This window comes from Aulonocara stuartgranti (assembly GCF_965226115.1).
Source record: "Aulonocara stuartgranti genome assembly, chromosome: 8".
Classification (NCBI taxonomy): Eukaryota; Metazoa; Chordata; class Actinopteri; order Cichliformes; family Cichlidae; genus Aulonocara; species Aulonocara stuartgranti.
In genome coordinates, this window is record NC_138959.1 from 29,907,485 (window position 1) to 29,929,187 (window position 21,703).

Below are 21,703 nucleotides of genomic sequence, written 5' to 3' on the forward strand. Positions count from 1 at the left end.
GTGTGTGTGTGTGTGTGTGTGTGTGTGTGTGTGTGTGTGTGTGTGCCTGTCTTGAATCAGTGTGCAGTGTCTTTAAGAAGATGGAGGAGCTGAAGTCCTTTCAGAGGGAGGCGATCAAGGTTTATTTAAAAACTTCCACTCTTTAATCCAGCAGTCTCAGTGATTTACCACTGATGATTTAAAAACATAATCTCGTCACGTTTTTATGACTCAAGCATTTGTTCATTTTTAAATAAACTCATTTTAGCATTAATTGTTGTCTTTAGGAGAACAAAGTGTTTTTTCTCCATGACCTGGACTAAATGCATGAACACCAGGCCCTGAGTTTCAGCTTAGAGAGCACCTGCATTTGTTTTACGAGCCAAACCCATCGTGGTGAAGTGGAATGTAGAAAAAATCATTTGATCTTTGCTTCTTGTTTTTGTTTTTTCTGATTGATGCAAGTCAAAAATGTTATTTCAAATATAATTTGGTGAAGTTTGTGATTCCAGTGTTATTTATAAAAATGGACCAAGCATAACTTCTGATGTGTAGGACAGCTCCAGTATCTGTTTATAAAACCTTTCCATGGGTTCTGTGTGTGTGGAAGTGACTCAGTGGGTAAACACTCACCTGAACACAAGACTGACGCACGTTTTGAGACCTGAATTTGGGCTCGATGTTCATTTTCGATGGCCGAGCTTTCTGAACTGTTCGGCCAGTTTTGAAATTCGTCTTGAATCAACGTGAAATGGAAAAATTAAATATCGTTTTTTTGGCATTTGCCTTAATTACATAGTGACGAGGAAGACAGACTCGAACCCAGGACACTGCTCTGTGGTTGCTGCTTACCCGCTGAGCTACGCTGGCACAAGCGACGTTGTGAAATTTTCTTTCACAATAAGCTGTTGAGAGTGCCGTGACTCATCAGCCTTGCACCTGTGAATTGCATATAACCTTTGCATTTCCTCTGCTGTTGCTAAATGATGCAGTCATGGAGGCGTCCACAGACAGATACTGAAGCAGTGGGGCAAAGGACAGAGACCAAAGAGAGGGGTCTGAGAGGACATGCGCATAGCTGTGGATGTTTCTGAAGACATTTGTGGTGATAATGAAACATAAGTGTGAAAGGTTTAACCTCCTGCTGCGTCCTTTAAACAACCTGACGGTGCACGCTGGGCAGTCTTGGTTTTTAGAAACTAGTATGTTGCAAATCATTTCCTGTACCTTTATAAAATGTCCTGACTCATGTGTTGACCATTGGTTTTGTTAAATAATAATTCAATGCTAAAAAGGGAAGATTGTGAATTTGAGATACAGATGACGTGTTTCCTGCTACTGAGTTCTTCTTTCTAAGATCAGCTGGAGACGATCTTTAAATCCAGCAGAGTCGCAGAAAAAACAAGCAAGACTAGAAACGGCAGATCTGCTTGTTGGACCTGGGTAGACCTGCATCACCAGGGTCCAGAAGAACCCTGGATAGACCCTGCTGGCCAGAAATGCTGATGATGTATGACATCCTGGACACTTGTGACATTTGTAACCCTAACCCTCTTAAATACATACAATGCTAGCAATTGCATTCTGCTCGTAAATGCTGGAAATATGATCTGCATGGACAGAAATAGAGTTGCACACACACACACGATGTGCTTCTGCCTCCTGTGGGTGTGTGTTTGGGAGCAGAGCTTCACAGTAGCCATGGTTTTCACCTCTAATCTCTCCACCAGACTGGCCTCGTTATGTAACCATGAACCCACAGCAGCACAAACATGCACTCGTCCACTGCCGTGACCCTCGTTCTTTCACGTTTCCATTTAGTTTTGTGACTGGTCGACTGACGTCAGGCGCTGAAATATAAACGTATATATTTCTATTTAACGGGATGCAGCCGCTCTCTGCGCAGCATGGGCAGCTGAGCCATAGGCTGACATTGTCAGAGAGCGTGTGCGTGTCTTTGTGTAAAAGCGGGAACATCAAAGTGGAGTGTGCTGCCTTTCAACTGTCAGCCTTCCTCTGCTCATTAATTTATTCATCACTCTGGAGCTCCTCTTCATGCCCTGCTCTGCGTCTCTGTCTCTCTTCATCATGTCTCCGCTCGTGCTTTTCCTCCCTAATCTTTTCCATAGCTCTGTTATTTGTCTCTCGTTCTCCCCGTTTCCTCTTCCTACATTTCTGACATCTGATTTCGTCCCATTAGCTGCAGCTCCAAATGAATCGTACCTGAAATGTATTGTAGAATTGAATATTTCCATGAAACACTGAGATCTAAATATACTCTGGTGACATCTGAACGATTGCTCGCAGAAACGAGCTCCACCATAAAACTGCAGCTGCTGACGGTGATGTGTTTTCTTTACAGACATTTAAGCCGGTGGTGGGGGAGCGCCTGTTGTCTTCAGTGGCAGCAGTGGAATTCTTATTGGACCGGCAGCTGGACTTCCTGTCAGACCACTCAGCCTACCATCCGTACCAGGTATTCACAGCTGGACGGGCTTTTTTCATCTCAGTGTTGGTGTTTGCTGTTTCGATTACGCAGAGATTGAAAAGACTACACCAGCAGCTGTGCTTTTCTATTTCCAGATATTTGCTTTTACGCGCATACTTTCATTAAAATGTCTGAAAGTCAGGTAAAAAAAAATCCTTGAGATGAATTTTTGTTTCATGCCAGTTGTTCAGCATTCCTGCCTCTCGCTGTGATCACGCTTATTCGTGATACTAAACAAATTTATCAGACGTATTTTAGGATCTTGTTGCATGAGTCACTGCACTTGGCCCTACTAACCTAAAAGCAGAATTTAGCGTCTTCATTGTAGTTTCTACTACGTCACTGCACTTAGAGTGGTGCCATAGACGGTGATGAAATCGACCGTGGTCATAGTAGCAGGAAACAGCTTGATAAGCAGTGGAAGGAATTTCCTGCTGATGCAATCATGCATTACAGTTATTATTTGATTTCTATTCACTCTCTAGACTTTCATGTCTCATCTCCACATATGACAAACACATACGTGTCCAGGCACGCGTGGACACACACAGGACTTTAACCCTTTAAAATAATGTGAGTGTCTGCACCGATCCGTCATCATCAAATAAGAGAAAACAGACGGAGAGTGTTTCTGGTGGTCAGCCTGCCAGGTGCGCGGTGGCACAGATGGGCACGTTCGTGACGCTTGTTCATCTCCTGAACTTTTGTCCTGCAAGAGATTTCTGTCAGGAAGAGTGGAGGGAGACAGGGTGGCCCTTTAACACAGAGTAACACAGACTTGTTAGTTAGTAGTAAAACATACAGAGCTCCTGGGAATAGTGAGCATGTCACCTGTACACCTGCAGGTTGAACAGCATTACGTCATAAATGTTTTTGATGCTAGTTCATGTTGTCTGTTTGTCTGCAGAAACACTTGACAGGAACTCGGCGCTGACAGCGAGCTTTGAGTGGTCTGCTGTTACATTAGCACACAAACCCACACTGCAGATAGAAGTGGTCAAGTGAGGCTGATATATGTCTGATATCCATCTATTGTAGGCCAACAGTGGGTCACTGTGTTTGCAGCACCCAGGCAGGAGCCTTGGATGATGAAAGCTATACAGTGCACATCAGTAACACCTTGTTTTGTTTGACCAACAGTTTAAAATCCACAGTTTGTCTGTTTAATGAAGAAATGTGTCCTTCAGCGATTATGATGGGTTGGATATACAACTGAATAGCAGGTAGTGAAGGTGCATTCAAACTATTAGAGAGGAAGAAACACTGAGTAGGCCCTGGACTGGATGAGCGGAGGACTGATCCACTGATCCGCTGATCGGGTTGTAGTGTGTGCAGGTGAAGAGCGTCAGCTACGATCATGAATCTAAGGCTGAATGTCAGGATGTATTCCTCATAGGCTGGGTGTCAGAAGAAAAAGACATTCTGGGGTAAGTTGGATAACGTGGTCGTGAGTAGAAATCGGTGGCTGCAGCTCATTGGACGCGTAGGCACAGGAAGTAAACAGACTTCTCTCTTTACGTGCCTCATTCATTCAAGCACTTGTTTAAAGTGCTTTCTATGATTACACTGACAGAGGGAGACTGCTATCATAACAGTCTCCCTCTGATGGACCCATTAGAGAGCAGGTTGGTCTTAATACCCTGCCTAAGAACATTGGGCATGCAGACTTACCTTTCAGTGGGTAGATGGTCCCGCTCTACCTCCAGGGCTACAGCCGCCCCTGAACAGAGGTTGATTAGATGGTGTTGGGTCGATAAGGAGGGCAGTGGATGTTGTGAAAAGGCTGTGGTCAGTATAGAGTGACGTGCAAAAGTGGATGAACGTACACACAGGTGGACTGCATGATTTTCAGAAGCTGCAATTTGAAAGAGGGACTGTGAGGTGGCAGTAGCTGCCGGGGGAGTGGTCAGGGGCTAGTTTGTAGGATGAGTTTGGAAATCAAGAACTAAGACAAAAGGCTTGGATTACATGGTGGAAACTAACGAAGAAAGAATGTTGGTGAGGGGAAGATTTGAGCTGGGCGATGAGTGGTAGGGACGAGTCACCACATGACTGATAAAGTACTGCTGAGGGGAGCTGCCAGGAAGGTGTTTGATCTCATTACTAACTTCTTCCTCTGGAGCCTACAGAGCAAGAGCCGCGGTTTAGAATGAGTAAAGAAAAGTCAGGGAGATGTAGACAGTAGACAGGAGTACTGGGAGACTAGTATGGCATATAGAGAGGTGGGAATGGTTTATAGTGAGTTATAGGCGAGGCTGGATACCAGAGAAACACAGTGGGACCTGTATCAGCTGGCTGGGCAGAGATCAGGGATACAGATGGAAACATAATGAGTGAGAGGATGCATGAAGAAGTGTACTGTTACTGGTTTTAAAGAGCAAAGGTGATGTGCAGCACTGTAGTAACTACAGAGGGACGTGCTGATGTGATGCTCACGGGGAAGCACTGCAGGTGTGCTGTTAGCTTTGCGAGTGTTTATGAAGACGTTTAGAGAAGGAACTGCACTTTGTCTCGTGGAGTTAGAGAGACTATGATGGTGCCAGGAGAGTAAATGTGGTGCTGCATGAGGACGTCAGGAGAAGAGAAGTATGTGAGGATGGTGCAGGGCATCCACGGGGATAGCGACACAGTGGTGAAGTGTGCAGCTGCTGGATTACACCAGCATCTGCTTCGAGCCCCTCAGATGAGGTCATGCAGGAGTGTGTGCGGAGTATGATGTTTGCAGACGGCAGAGAAGAGAAATCAAAGTCATTAGAAGCAAGACGGAGTTAGAGAGAGAGAAGCAGGTGCCGATGAGGCTCTTACACCAAGACAGGAGGCTGAGGATGCTCAGATGTTCATTGGGAGTGAGCAGCATTAGAAACGAGTCCATCGGAGCAGCAGTTCAGGCTGAGACGGTTTGGGCATGTGCAAAGCAGGGATGGTGGAAATACTGGACAAAGTGTGATGAATGTGGAGCTACTGGGCAGATTTCATGGATGTGGTGACAGAGGAGGATACGGAGGACAGGGTGAGATGGAGGTGAATGATCTGCTGTGGCAACGCCTGAAGGCTGTAGCTGGAAAGAAGAAGCAGCCTATAAAAATGAGATGAAACTGAAACAGCCTTAATAAAAATGATGAACAATCATAGTACTTTGTTACTTTTGATATGTGTGCCGCTGAGTGCTGGTGCCTTTTCTTTAATGAGCGGAAATGAAAATGGCCACGTCGTTCCTGCTTTACTCTACGCTCCAACCATACTGGTCCCATTTCTGTTGTGGCCAGAAGGCTCATTAAAGCAGGAATGTTGATTTGAAATGAGCCTTCTGGCTGTCCTGTCCTAACCTGCTCACAGCGACTGAGAGCAGCGTGGAAACTCAGACCTCCCTGCTGCCTTTATGCGAGTGATGATTTTCATCAAGAGGATTTCTTTACTAAGAACGTCAGATTTGTTGATTTTGAGCACATTTTGTACACATTGTAACCAAATTAAATGTGCTAATGAAAAATGAGTCATTCATAATTATGTTGGATACAGCAGCCATGGAGGGACGCTGGCTGTGGAGCGCAGGGAGGTCTGTCTGCTGGATGTAACACTGCCAAACCTGAACATGACCATAAGCTGCGTGTGCAGTCTGTCCTCTGATTGACATGTTTGCACGTGACTGACTCACACCTTGGGCAGAAGTTCATATTTAACCCAAGTCAAAAAAAGCCACATGTATTGTGTTTGCAGTCACACAGAAGTTGAATCAGCTGCTGCCGTGATTTGTTTTATAGATTTCCACACACTGTACAACTTTTATGCATGATGTAGCGTGATTGTTAGAGTAAACAACACGGCCACTGAATGTGCAAATACAGTATATCAAAATTAGGCATGCAAATTTATCCATGCTCTTCCACTTATCTTTATCAGGCTCGCGGGGGCTGGAGTTTGTCCCAGCTACCATAGGGCGAGAGGCGGGGGTGCTCTGTGGACAGATCTGCTCACAGGGGAGAGAGACGAGCACCCACATCCACACCTGTGGACGATTTAGAATCACCAGGTGACCTCCCCTCACCCTCAGCTGGTGGCAGCAGATCGTAGGGGGCTGCTTGGTTGTTGGGGCCTCTCTGTATCAGTATAGAGGTCTTTACCTTTCAATATTAAATGCTTTGGGACAACTCATTGTGATCTGGTGCTGTATAAATAATATTGAAAGGAAGTCAAATGAATACACACTTCATGATAAACCACATGACTACAATATACACACTGACATATACACACTGACACTACACAGTCTGCCACATGAGTGGTGACTGAAACAGGAAGGAGTGTCAGGTTGGAGGGGGCAGTGCTGACTGCAGAGGAGTTGTAACACACACACACACACAATGCAAATTCCTCTATTCTTAAATCACTCATGTTCACACAGAGCTCCCCGTTCTTTAGTAAAAACAGTCGTGTGTCTCTCACTCTCTGTGCGCTGCAGCCTCAGAGAGTTTTATTTCTTTCTTTTTGGAGTTGGACAGGAAGAAGAGAGTGGGAGGGGGCGGGGACTGCAATCTGTTTGGCATAAACGCTACAATGAAGTCAGTGTTTAGTGGGCCAACCCAGGCTGCTGCTCAGTTGTGTGTGTGTGTGTGTGTGTGTGTGTGTGTGTGTGTGTGTGTGTGTGTGTGTGTGTGTGTGTGTGTGTGTGTGTGTGTTACTAGAAAATTGTGGTCTGAAGCTGAAGAGCAGCAGCCAGATAATAAAACTGTTCGTGCTGACTCACCAATCTGACCAAACGATGCACACACTGTGTTTCAGATCTGTCGCTCCACCTTTCTGCAGAGATGCTCTCTGTTACTCTCACGTACAGCAGAGTAGAACTTTACTTCATGTGATCATTAAATGCTCCTAAAATGCTTCAACAGCACAAACACAGTGGACAGGAGCAAGCTTAGGAGGCAACTGCTAACCACATAGCATGCTTATCAGTCCAGTATCAAAACAGCCGAGTCATATAAACCACAGAACAGATGGTGTCCCGCTGCCCCAATTTATTACTAGAGCACCAAATACAGATTCATCTGTTAATAATAGAGCCGACCAAACACAGTTTCCTTCTGTTAAGTGTAAATTCACTTTGAAAAGTCGAGTCTGATGAAGGGGATATGGGGTTTAGGAGCTCAGCAGGAACATCCAATGGAGATGTGGCTGGAAACCACAAAGTACCAAGTATTGGGTTTCATGGAAGCTGCTGCCAGCCCGACCCGTTGATGGTGTCATGAGGGGACGTTCAGTATTGTTCACATTGCAGGATCACTTCTGTGTGTTTAAAATTAAGAAGTTTTCTTTGTTTTCCTCCATGAATGTGACTGTTGGGGGAGGAAGGCAGCAAGCAGCTGACACACCCATTTTAATAGTGTTCAGCTGACAGCCTCAGAGCAAGTTTCTGGCTTTATGCCCTGCAGTGTTCCTAATACAAAAGCTGCTCTGTGCTGTTGCACAGTCACCTGCTGTGTCTGACTGAGACTTGTGTGGGAGACTATGATGCAACGTATGTAAGAGCGCCGTAAAACCACGTGTATAGAGTCAGCACTCAGATCTGACAAAACAAAAGCTTTGGAAGTCTGCTCGTCTTTGCCAGCTTACATCACTCATTCAGTTTTGACTGCCGTCAGAAAAAGGAGTCAAATTGTTGCTGGACTCGAGTTAGTTTCAGAACATCGTTTCAAACTGACATTACTGCAGGTTTGAAGCTTCATACTGACTAACAAACCAGGCAACATCATAGCCCCGCTGTTCACACACAGAGAATAGTGTGTGCGCTCACTGGGATGGATTACGAGTTAGAGGAGTCTATTAACAGAGGTCATTAGTCATCAGAAGGACAAACTCTAGAATATGAGACACGCTGCTTTCCACTGGGCTATTTTTAGGCTACACTGGTTTAATTTGGAGTTAAAAAAGGTTTTGAAAGTAGAGCACTGCAGCAGGATCAGAGAGGGAGGGGAAGGAGATGAAAGAGAAGGTGAAATGAAAGCGGCCTCACTTCCTGCCTCTGTGTCTTTTTGACTCCTGCCACTCTTTATCTGTGAGGAGACGTACACGGACGGGTGCTCACACCCAGTTCTTATCTCACAGTTTTGTAAACAGTAATTAACAATAGAGAAGATTATAGATGATCTCATATATGAGAAAACGCTCAGAGATCAGAGCAGCTCTGAGCTGTCTCAGCCCGTCACCAGGATAAGGAGCAACTCGTCTTATTTGATTGAAACACCAGTAATCCGTTTTATTCTGGAACATCTCAGAATGGATCGTTACTACACGAGCTGTAGTGCACATAAGCTCCTGACTGAGCTGCACGGAGCTGTGAGACGGTGTGGTGTCTGTGGTTTGGTTACTCGTCGTCTTTTAGCATCCCTTTGTGTCTGTGATGTCTCTGTCTTATACCTGTTACCTTTTTACTGTCACAGCAGAAAATCTGTTGTTATAGAAAAACGTAATTATTGATACTTTGAATGTGTTACAGCGAAGGGATAAAGAATAAAAGAGCACGTAGTAGTGTGCAGAGTGAGGGCCTTATACTGTGAAATCAAAACGAGGTCACAGAAGAGTAAAAACGAACACTTTGTGGTACAAAGTGTACATTAATACATGAGTCGGCTCAGAGGGATGAGCGGGCGGCCGTATGATGGTGAAGAGCGGCGAGCTGCAGCCCTTGGCCGCCCTTCCCCTCTCTCACTCTGCTGTCCTGTCACTCTTCACTGTGTCTGTAAATAAAGCCAGCAAATAATTTAAAAATAAATAACCAGTACACTAGATCTAAGAAACTACTCCAACAAGGTGTCATGTAGGGATATGTGTGTGTGAATCTTTCTGGTATTTGTTTCACTTGGTTGTGGCTCGGTGCCACTGACAGTAGAGCTTCACAGCTGTATGAAACATAATATCACGTCTTTCAAAAACACTTCATTTTTTCCTGGTTTCTAGTTTCAGACTGAATCTGGTTTTTTATAAACATCATCAGATTTTGACAGGAGTTGGATTTTTAGATGTTTTCAGTCACTGCGGTGAGAATCCGCTGATGTCTCAGCCATGGTGGTAATGCTGGCGCTTTAGATGCTGCGTCCACACTGGGCGGGATTTGCTCTGATGATGTTTGATGACTTCAAGTGACGAAGAGAAAAATAACCAGCGGCGATGCGAGATGGTCCCGACTTTTCTCACCTTGGAGGTGTGCGGTGACTGCGAGCGCCAGGGCAGGATACGATGGCTGACACATGACCTGCTTTTACAGGATTACCGAGACAACCAAAGGATGACACGTGTGCAAGTAACTGCCATCTGCTTCAAAGCCACCTTTGACGAGCAGTTTGCAGCTTTATATAAATAGTTTCAGCGGTCATCGGGATATAAATAAACTGAATGCACAAAACAACAACAAAGAGCTTGTATCTGTGCCCCAAAATAAGGTCGTTAAAACCCTTTTTCCTGTGCAAGTTTCTGTCATTGTAGTTACTACTGCTGACTTCACCCACAGAGTTCAGCTCCCCGTGCTAGCTCTATCATGTTTCTGCTTTAGCTTTTACCAAGACAGGCCTTTGCACAAATAAACAAGCACTGCTACCCTTCCCAGAAGTCTGGACTGAGGGAGGAGACTGCATTAGTTAGTATTTAATCCTTTAACAGCCTCATGTTCAGTCATTAAACAACAATGCTGCTGTACATCGTGCTAAAGCTCATGTAGACGATCAAAAAGGCACGTTTTTGTTGACACGACTGCTGTGTGAACACGCATGAAAACATCATAAAACACTGAAATGTAATGCATTAGAAAAGAAGTGTGATGTGAAAACCTTTATTCTGTAGATATGAACTGAATTAAGCAGGAAAAGTGTCTGAAGATTATTCCAGGCTTTTTATCTGAACCCACAACATACTGTGCGAGTGACACATCCATCAGAGGAAGCAGGGATGTTAGCAGAGGCAAAATCAGTCTGTTATTACAGACGGAAAAATCCAGAACCGGAAAGAAGGATCATTGGATCTTTTCATCACCCACATTCCAGCAAGTACAGTATGATGATCCCAGTCTGGACTGAGCACAGGGTGTGAACCATTCATCAAGGAAGAGACGTCTAGATTAGACTTTGCAGAAGATCCACGAGCTAGCAGCAGCCTGTGCAAGAAGGACACGGAGGCTCTGACACACTGTGACGTACATAACTCTTTCTTTTCTTACATTTAGGACTTTTGTGGTCACGTTAATAAAGAAATGTAAACATTCTAAGGAGTTATTAGCTTTTGAAGTTGAAATGAACACGGTGGCACCGGTAGCTGAGAAACCATCGTCTGTGTCAGTCTGGTTGTTTCTGAGCTGGCTTTGACTCAAACACGTGTTTAATCATTTGCTGGTACTTGTTGGTGTCTTTAAGGATGAGGTGGACAGTCAAAGCCCAGTGTTAAGAGACAACCCTCAGCTCCACGAAGAAGTGAAAGGCTGGCTCAAAGACCAGAAGGTGCAGGAGATTTTTATGCAAGGTAAGTCTTTGTTTGGACTGTGTGGTCGCATTTTAGCATGCCGTCTTATTTCGCTAAAGCTCACCACGTCAGTGACATCGTTACTGTAATAGTTGTTGTATAAGGAACATGCAGTGGGACTATAACTGCAGTGGGAACTGTTTCCTGTGGCTCGCAGGTCCCTACTCATTAAATGGCTACCGTGTGCGTGTGTACAGACAAGACTCGGCCACCCAGTGGTTCACTGGTATCATTACACATCACGACCTCTTCAGTCGAAACATGGTCGTTATGAATGACCAGGTACGTGGATGCACTCACACACAGTTCTGTGATGTTATTATTTAAGTAGTTTTACACTGTGTGAAATGGATCGAAAGGATGGGACGTGTGACCTTAACCTGAGACACACCCCTCTGTCTTCATCGTGTTTAAAATAATAATCATTTACAGACGTTTCATCTGATTTCATCTGCTATTAAGAGACAGAGGCAAAAGGAGTGGAGTTTGACTTTTCCCGTTAGCCTTCAATGAAAGCAGGCATGAATCTGACACCGCCCAGTTACTGATTTACACTGAAATCAGATTGATACCATAGATGGATCTACTCAGTCTCAGAAGTGTTTGAATCTTAGTCACCTCAGGGTCAGAGGCCGTTTTGGTGTATCTACTCTGAGGCTGAAGGATACCTGTAATGGTTGGTTAGCAGTCTGCAGATATTCTGTTCTTGCTATAGACCTGTACATGCAGAGTAACGTAAATACTCTAATGATGTTGTTTACATTTGCATCTGTTCATCATTTGATATCATTTGAATTCTCCAAGATACGAGTGTCGAATGAACCTGGTGTGTGTGCTCAGGTGCTAGAGCCTCAGAACGTGGATCCATCCATGGTCCAGATGACCTTTCTGGATGACGTTGTTCACTCTTTGCTGAAAGGGGAAAACATCGGCATTACCTCCAGGCGCAGGTCGCGATCCAGTCAGAACAACAACGCTGCCCACGTGAGTACAGACACAGAAGCAAATATGACATACAGTGATAAACTATCTGTCACCTGTGCTGTAGGTACTCAGTGAAAAATTAGAAATGAGGAATAAAGATGGATTGTATGCAAAATATTGAGTTGATGAGGGTGTGGAGTTGAGACGAAACACACAAAGCTGTAGAATAGCAAAGATTGGTGTACTCATGACTGTCGAGCTGAATGCATCCAGCACGTGGCTTTTGGTGTTGTTTCTGTTAGCGAGCAGCTGCTGCTTTTCATCTAATCTCAGCATCATCTGCATCCTCCTGTGTATCTGTCCGTGTCAGAGACATTGGTCAACACAGATCTCTGAACGCTCCGCGTCGTCATCCTTATCCTCAGCATTCCCTGAACAGGGCTGTGGCTCCGAATCTTCCACAGAGCTGTTTGACCAATGTCCTTCCTTATTTTCTGTGTTCACCGTATCTTTAAATTGCCAACTTTGCCTTTAACGTAAAAGTTTCTATGAACCTCGCCTAAGAGGTTAGACACTCAGGCGCTCTGTTGTTCTGCTCACCTCTCGGCTCCGTGTAATGTGCCTGCGGTGTCAGCAGGTGACCATTAAACTGTGGTGATGTAATGTCAAGTTGCCACGTACTCGTTTGAAGCAAGCTGGTGTAAGGAGCTAACGTTGAACTCTTAGCCAGTCCCGCAGTCAATAACAACATTTCTCCTTGTCCCACATTTTCTTTGTGTTCATTTCATTTTGTTATTTTTCTTTTTATTATTTTTTCCTGTTGTCGTTGACATTTTAAAGATGGCGGGAGGGAGACCCGGCGGGACCACTGGCAGCACTCAGGTACCCCAGAACCCCCACTGCTACACCACCTCCCAACCCTCCAGTCCTACACTTTCTGCAGTAGAACAAAGCTGACAGACGTCCTCTGTGCTCAACATTTTCACACACCCCTAAATCTAACTCAGGCCCAGGGTTGTACTTACAGTGTGAAGCGATTACTGTTTTCATTTGGTACTTATAAAAGAACAAGCTGAGTATCTGCAGTGGAGCTCTAATTCCACACATCTGCACTGAGATGCAGTCTGGAGCCAGCGTAACACACTGGGACAAAGCTGGAAACACGGTCAGTGATCAGCTTCAGTGGAAGCGGACTGATCTGTCTTCTCAGTCTTATAGGTTCATTTCTGTAAGTCAGGTTTTATTAAATACTACTGGCTGCCTCAGCAGGCACTCGGTCACATCAACTATCAATAGTTTTACTCCATTGGTCTTTTGGACTGCTCGTGGAGTAATCGAATAAGCAGACAAATTAAACTCTGTGACAGTGTTTGTTAAATGAATATAGCTGACCTGCCTAAATCATCTGAAACGTATAATATTCGGCCATTAATTCAGTTTAAAACGTTTTCTGTGAACACCGATTGCATTAAACCTAAATCTGTGCTCTGCAACGTTTCACATGTTCATTAAAAGAGTAACCGGGCCAAAGTGCTTCTCACAGCGCCATCTACTGGCTGCTTTAGCCTCCGCCACACCCCGGGTAATATAGCTGCTCCCAGCTGTGACGGTGTGTGTGACCACAGAGGTCAGTGCAGCAGTGTGGGGTTGCTTTTTGCTATGCCTTTCACCAAGGATTAGATCACGTGATTCAAGAACTACCTCTCACAGACACTGAATGTGCTGTGCATCATGTGCCTGGCTGTAGGTTCTGTCCTTATCAAAGCCACGGTTTGACCGCTTTAGCACGTGTCCCTCTCACGGTCAGCAACGGGACAGAGTGAATAAACACACTGGCACAGCAGCCTCCAACATGTCAGTCAGAGTCTGTAGGAGTTGTGCTAACAGGAACAGACTAAGATCGACCACACGGCGCTGAATGTCAGTGTTTGTCAGCTTCTAGTGATTACGGGGAAATAACCACGGGCCCATGTTGGTCATGAAAAGTGGATAGGTGCTTAGTTCAATGACTCACTCTGAGGCAACTTCATTGACCTGCTGACGCTGGGAATTAAGGATAACGCTGACTAATGGGAGAGAAAGGAGCGCCCACTGCCACAAACAGGAAGTGAAGCCGCAGCCTGGTAATGAGGCCTCGGTGTCAGCCTTCACAGCGATGGAAACAAAAAACTCCTAAAGACCTCATTTCACTTATTTCACTTACAAATGGTGACGTTCTCGTGCAGCACAAATGTAGCCAGATCGGCATCACTGTCATCTATAATGAAAAACATGTCGTTTTCCAAAGCAGAGCTAAGCCTAGATAATCACATGCAGCTCGTTTATTGTAAATACAAATTGGACATTTAGCAAATTTAGTTCCTTGTAAACATCTTGTGAATTGCACTGACTGCTGTGTTGCATAGTACTCTGCTGCATGCGTACAGTAAATCGTATTGAGCAGGTGTGCTTTCAGGGACAGGGGTTATCAGCGTGCAGACCCCTGAACACCTTCAGCAGAAATAGATCAGCAGGTGCAGCATTGTCTTTTACTATACTGGTTACAATCATTTGAGCGTACTGGTTTGTAGGTTTTCATCTACTTTACAGACAAATGCACCTTCATGTTCTCTGCAGCTCTGGGACCTCGTTACCTAATATACCATAAGAAGCAGAATGACAGTGTCTTTGTTGCTGTGCGAGAGTCACAGTATCAGGATGTGCTGGGGCAGTGATGCTGTCACTGATGAGCTCTCTCTAGCCTGAGATCAGCTCACTGCCCTGCACTCTGCAGCCTATAAAACCCAAGTTAAGGACAGCTCCAGTCATCCGTGTGTCATCTTCCATCACTGCTGTGGGGGCATCATAGCAATATTGTCCTTCCTGTCTGCTGTGGGTCATTTGAATGACAGTAGGCAGTGACCCTCAGTTGCAGTCGGGGATGTTAACTTTGTGCTCTTTCACACCAACCCCCCAGCAGACTGATAGTGTTAGCTGTGCATCTTCACCCACCAAGTTAAGTAGTTTAAACTTCACTGACATGATTTCACATATTAAACTAGGCAACTGCATAATAGCTACTGTCTACCAGAAGCTTCTGTGCTGTCACTGGGACCCAAAGCCTGTCGGGTAACCTCAACACTGCACAGATGGAGGTTTGTTCCTGTCCACGTGATAAATAGGAACATTCTCTGAAACTAGAAAGTACAAAGTAAAGCCTGATGACTCCAGCCTGTTGCAGGGAGTGTTCGTGTCTGTGGACGTTCCTCTGACTGAAGCTAAACTCAGGCGTGTTTTAAATTAATTGCAGAAGTATATCAAGCAGTCATACATATCTGACTGTCGTATAGATACCATATAGAAGAACGGTGTGTTTGTAGTAGTTGTTTCAGTGTTCCTTTCTTACCTCATAATCTGTACAGTTGCTTCACACCCATGGTAGCCCAGTTACTTCTTTTGTTTGTTGATGTCATGTGTAAATGTGTCAGCCAATGCTTGATTGTGTGCAGCATACAGCCTGCCAGCCGTAACAGTGAAACCAGACAATAGAATCTGATGTAGGCTTTACTGATGTTGTTGAGGTGCACGTACTGGTGGGTAAACTCAGACTTGTGTTTGTGATTCTGTAGATTCTGTTCATAAATTGAATTTGTTATTTATTTCTGTTTTCATTCTTGCAGAGTCATTACACACGAGCCCAGGCTAACAGCCCTCGCCCCATCATGACATCAATAGGCCCCAACTCTAAAGCCTCACAGGGCATGCTGGCCTCCCAACAACTGAGCCAATCGCAGCAGAGTCAGCAACCGGCCAGCCAATTACACCACTCGCCTGGTGGCAGCGGGCGGGAGCAGAGAGAGCAGCGCATCTCTCGTTCTTCCAGGAGGAAGGGATCAGATAGCAGCGTTCCAGAGGAGGAAAAGGACCGAAGAGAAGAGCCCGCAGGGCGAGGTGAGTCGGGTTTCATCACAAGAGAGCTAAAACATGCACACACGTGAAGGCGTTTCATGGAAGCCACTTAAAACTCCAGTTAGTGGTTGTGGTAAAAAGCCCAGTTTCATGTCATATTGAGAACAATAAATCGAGTCAAACAGAACAAATATCATGCCTGTGTCTCAGTGAAATCACAACAGCATAAATGCTCACCTTTCACAAAGTGACTTCACCAGAATGTGATGTCACGGTGGCTTTCCCCATCTTTTATGTACAGTCTATGACCTTAACCTAACCTATGGAAAAAAGAAGCAATTTTTGGTCGCTGTGCAAAGGTTAGCTTAACGTAAGACTCGGACCAGACGTTAGATGTTAGATGTATTATGCACCATCATATTTAGTTTGTAGGTTTCTGTTCAGGAAAGTTTACTTTTGCGCCTCACCCATGTGTGTGGATCTGACCCAGTTTAGTGGCTAAACCAGTCCAACCTCTCACTGGCTCTGCGGCGATTACGGTCATGGTCAGACTGAGGTTTTACCTCCAGTGCTGAATATTAAAACTGTGCATTCTGACAGCCCCTAACAACAGGTGGGTGGACATGATGATTCAACAGTCCAACATATTAACAGAAAGTTGTGTGTGTTGTGTGACTGTGCAAGTGTTCTTGTCTCTTTCCTTAACATCTGAGCAGCAGCTTGCCTTTGTTTGTGATACTGAAAATGTTTCAAATGTCTGTGAAGGAACCCAGCTACACGACGATCTGTCCAACATAAATCTGTCGCTACCACGAGTCTCACACAGGTGCAGAATGATCCCACCTGTTTGTCGTTTGTTCAGAGCCCAAGTCCAAGGTGAAGCAGTCTGCGAACAAACGCAGGAAAGGTGACGAAGATGAGAAGAAGGCGGGTCCAAAGAAGCCGAAGACCGACATGACATCCGATCTGTCCGAGAGCAGCGACTCAGAAAATCCTCACAATAAGAGAGCCGCCCACTCCTCTTGCTCATCTTCTTCCTCCACCTCCTCATCTTCCTCCTCCTCCTCCTCTTCCTCCTCCTCAGAGCCCAACTCTGAGAACGAGCTAAAGACTCGCAGCGACGTGAAACCAAGTGCCATTTCTAAAATGGAGGAGGACGAGAAGCCGCTTCTGCAGGGACCCGAGACCAACGATTCCTCGTCTGTCATTGGCCGCCTGTCTCCATGGGCGGAGCTTCAAGCAACAGAGGATGTCAAAAAGAGCGTAGTGAAGGAAACGAGCAAAATGTTATCAAAGGAAGACGAGGAACTGGTCGCCGTAACGCAGATCACCCAGTCTCCACGGCAACAGACGCCGCTGATGTCTGATGTTGTCCAGGGCGGCGTTCTGGAGAACAGCAAGAACACTGTGAAAGGTGAGCTGCTGCAAGTTTCTCATCTCTGACGACGCTTCAGTGTTCTTACTTTGTTGTGTTTTGTTTTAGCGTCGTCTCGATCCCAGACGCCGTCGCTGTCCCACCTCCACAGCGCCGGTGTGATTGACATCACAGATGACGCCCAGGCCACCGTGCACCGCGAGAGCTCAGAGGCTGTGTCGGCACTGCTCGCTTCCGAAAAGGCCGAGTCCACGGCCCTTTCACCTTACCTCTCTCTCAACCCTTCACCCGTCTCATCGCCTCCTGTAGCGCCGTCTCCCTCGCCATCGGAGGGAGGCCGCAGGACGGAGATGGAACCTCCCGTGCAGCATCAAGGCATCTTGGGAGGCGGCGTTACGGCGACTAAGAGCGTAAGCAGCAGGCTGGAGTTTGCGTCCTCTGAGGTCATCAGGTGAGTGCAGACAATGTTTTAAATATTTCAGCTCACGTGTTTTTACCTGATGCTGGGACGGCGCCCGAGCGACATGGACGCCTGTGACAGAATGAAGCGACGTACGAGTTTACATTGATACAATAGCTGTTATCTCAAGGTCAGGGGTCAGAGGTCAAGGTTTCTGAAAATCTGGTGACTGCGATAATTCGAGATCAAGGCGACATATTCTATTGAAATTCATCCCGTAGGTGTGGTGCCTGAGCTGCGGCTGTAAAAACATTAATGTGGTGGTGATCCAGCTGTGGAGTGGGACTACTTTTCCCAGGGCCTTTTCCTTACTCCAAAACCAGGAGTTGGACATATTTCCGGTGCTGTTTGATCGTAGAGCTCAACAACAACAACAACAACAACAACAACAACAACAACAACAACAATCTTTATTTATAGAGCACATTTAAAAGCCTTGGGCATACCAAAGTGCTTTACATAAAACAATAAAAAATAAAACAGTTCACACATCAAATACATAAAGGTAACGAATTATGTTCACAGATAAAGCCACCAATAAGAGTAAACTGCAGCACATAGGTTATAGCAAGATAAGACTGCACCACCATGATAAAAGACACCAATAATGGAAAGAAAGCAGAGAATTTAATACAATAGGTCACTGCAAGCAAGCTCAACCACTGCTGGATTTGTGGGCCTATTTTAGGAGAGTAAAACACCTTTTTATATTAAAATATTAGCAGTCAACACAAGTTTAGCAAACACAATGGATCTCTGGTCATCAAAACTAGAACCACATCTGGCACAGCTGTGATCGCGGCCTGCTCTGGCTCCTAGCTACTGCACATTTGTGGCTTTGTGATTCCCTAAAACCTGCAGATTGAGGGAGATACTGAACTTTGTTTTACCTGGTATGCATAAATATATATTCTTTACGTATGTGTTTATTCCTCCAGTGTGCTTTGTGTACCAAAAGTATTGCTCACTTAGCCAAGATGTAGGGCAGCGCACTGGATGGTGGATGTCACTGTTAAATAGAGCAGCCCACTAGGACCCCTCTGTGTTTGCATGTTTTTGCCATTCATGTAGACTCTTTCTGGTTACTGTAGGCTCCAGTGCAAAGACATGAATGTTAGGTTCCCACCTTCTCTCGCCTTTTGTAGCCTTGAGATAGACTAGCAGCATGTTTAGGATGCACCCTGCTGTTTCTCCTGTCACACTCGGATAGACCTGTGACTAGGCTAACAGGAAGTACATGGATAGATGGAAAATGACCTGGTCGGGTCAGGGTTAGACAAAGTGGACTGAGGATCTGAAACTGAAAAAGAAACGTGTCCCAGTCCTGGATCGTAACTGAATGCAATCACAGAAACCTGCCCTGGACCACATGGTGATCTGAGGACTTCTCTCAACGTTTAACTTTATAGTCTTTCAAATATGGTCAACATCATACTTGCTTCTTACTTTTCCTGCTGTGCTTTTTTCCCAGGCCTGTCACATCTATAGCTGAAAATGTGTTGCTGGTGGAAAAGGAGAAAAATGTCCTTCCTCACCATCATCTTCATCAGCAGCAGCACCATACACTACAGTCGTTCCACGCTGGCATGAAGAGTCCCTCTTTATCTGAAGAGACAAGAAAGCACCCTCAGCAGCAACCAGCCCCCCACAAGATGAACACGGTGCTCCCCCCTGACATATCTAAACCTCAGATCAGCTCCAGCCCAAACCCCGGCTCAGCTCACCTGGACTCCCTGAAGCAGAAATCCCGCCCCGACAGCTCTCAGAGCCCCTCCTACCCCAACGCAAGTCAAGCTGATCTCGTCAAAGCTAAGGCCCACGCAGGCCTGGCGGACATCTCTAAACCTAAACCTAACACCTCCCCCGAGGTATCTAAACATAAAATGCTGAGGTACTCGGATACTTCCCCGCCTCCACCGTCTCGTTTGCCAGTTAAAATAGAGTTGGCAGAACCTCTGCGGTCTGGCTTCAAGCCAGTGCGGCTAGAGTCGGGCGCGGTCAGTACGAGCAGCAACACAAAGAGTCCGCTGATTATCAAGAAGAATGAGCCCTTCACTGTTTACAGAGACCCAGCTCTGGTTCGCTCCGACGCAGAGAACTCCGCCTCTGCAACAGTCTCATCCAATCACGTGGCGGCCTATCTCCATCCCCACCTGCACACGTTGCACTCCCCCCACTCGCCCTGCCTTACCCCTGCGTCACACCCCCACGCAGCTTCCCATCTCCTTGCTCCTGCTCACACCTCCGCCCTGCCTCACCCACACCTTTTGCCTCCCACTGTGCTCCCAGCCATGGCCCCTCCTGCAGCATCTCTCCACCCTCGACTCGACTCTCCGGGAGGTCTGGGTCACCTTGCTCTGCCCCACCAGCAGCAGTACCTACAGGTGTGCCTCCTGTGTGCTGCAGTCCTGTACTGTGGAGAAGAGTAGTGTCTTTGTCTTTTTACCCTCATTAAAGAAAAGCTAAAGATGCGTCTGTGTGTTTCAGGGCCAGGGCCACCATTCGCCATCTCTTCTAGCCCAAGCTCACAGCGGGGCTGCAGGACTTGGTCTGTACCCAATCCTGTGGCAGTACCCCAACGGAACGCCAACGTCCTACCCACCAGGGCTCAACCTGGGTGGACCCACGGCTAAGTGGGTCCACCCAGAAAATCCTGTTACTGTGAACTCTGAGGCCTCTCTCAGGAGGGTAGGTGTACAGGAGCACCCATGTCAGCGTGTTTGTGTTCATATTTCCACTGGTGAACAAAGATAAAGGATGTGGTAAAGGCGAAGGAAAGATTTGGTTGGCAGAAAGAAGAAGTGTCACCTTTAAGCTATAGTCTGTTTCTGTTATACGACAGTTCATTCAACAGGATGACACGTGTCCATATGTCCATATTTATTTTATCGAGATGTCTGTTTCCAGCGTGCTGACGCTTACAGTGATTTACTCGTTTTGATGTTCAAAAGTTCGCTGCTGTGGTTTCCAAAGGCTGGTTTTTTCTTTAACACTGGCAGATGCTGTTGCTCCCCTGGTTTCCTATAAGCCTGTTGGCCGTGAGCATGATGTGTGACACAATAATGAAATAAGACGCTCACCTGTAAAGCCCAAATGCACGTCGCTGAGCTCTATGGATGGATCTGTGAAAGTCTGCACCTTCCTAAAATGCCAGCACTACAACGCTACATTGATCCTAGTAATAGCAGTAGTACAGAGCTTTGTGATACCGAAGCCTGCCACCTTGTGGATTATATTTTAACAACATACAACTGGCTGGTGTGAAAGGAATTATTCTTTTAGTATTTTAATGGTGTGTAGCGCTTGTTCAGTTTTATGTTTTAGTCGTCTAAACCATTATTAACAGGTCAGGTGAGCGATCTGTTTCTGGAGCTGGTGCCAAAGTAACACCAGTTGTGTGTTCATTCAGGAACGTAGACTTTAAACTGACAGCCTTGAAATGTCCACTTTCACATTTAGCATCAGTAGAATGGGTGTAAAAGAGCGATATAGCATCTGTTTCTGAGAAATGCAGACGATTACGATGCACCTTACACCTCCAGTTATTTCTCATTTCCAGCAGGAGCTTCACTGGTGACCAGAGGTTTACGTGACCTTTTGCTGTCTTGCTCTGTGACCTCAGTAAAGACATGTGACTTATAAATCACAGGTTGTTAGCTAGTGAGCGTGCAGCGTCCCTCAGATCCACAGTTCGTGTTCCCGGGATTGTGACGCGCTGACGACGTTTGGTTTTAAAAAGCTGAGCAGACTAAAGTCCTCCCTGTGTGGAGTGGGTTCACCGGTGGGTGACATCGCAGTGACTAGTCCAATCCAGGGAGAGTTTCTGGCTTCAGGTTGCATTAGTCATTATTCGTAGTCCGTGGAGGAAACCTGGGGTCGGACCCCTTCATGTGGAGGCTGATGACATCCAGCAGCTTGTTCCCTCCATCTGTATTCCAGAGTTTGGTGTGATTGTCAGAGTTTGAGTGTGATTATTAGAAAGTGCTGTGTGTAGGTGTGCGTTGTTGAATGTGACTTAAAACACTCAAAGCAACAACACAAATATGTTTTAGGTGAGCAGAAAAGTGGAATACAAGGCCTTTATTAT

At 45.8% G+C, this 21,703-nt stretch overlaps 1 protein-coding gene across 4 annotated transcripts in view; it reads left to right on the top strand.

The window, feature by feature from the left end:
* The window catches only part of jmjd1cb (jumonji domain containing 1Cb), a 123,865-nt gene that overhangs the window by 82,490 nt on the left and 19,672 nt on the right, over positions 1-21,703 (top strand). For 3 of the 4 annotated variants that reach the window (XM_082545339.1, XM_082545340.1, XM_082545342.1), the window contains 10 exons: positions 2,342-2,455; positions 10,864-10,969; positions 11,127-11,251; positions 11,810-11,953; positions 12,734-12,775; positions 15,553-15,823; positions 16,644-17,195; positions 17,265-17,607; positions 19,088-20,000; positions 20,104-20,304. In XM_082545339.1, coding sequence (XP_082401465.1) covers positions 2,342-2,455; positions 10,864-10,969; positions 11,127-11,251; positions 11,810-11,953; positions 12,734-12,775; positions 15,553-15,823; positions 16,644-17,195; positions 17,265-17,607; positions 19,088-20,000; positions 20,104-20,304 — 2,811 coding nt within the window. The remainder of the gene's footprint in view (positions 1-2,341; positions 2,456-10,863; positions 10,970-11,126; positions 11,252-11,809; positions 11,954-12,733; positions 12,776-15,552; positions 15,824-16,643; positions 17,196-17,264; positions 17,608-19,087; positions 20,001-20,103; positions 20,305-21,703) is intronic. The other variant, XM_082545341.1, reaches the window with a different exon arrangement.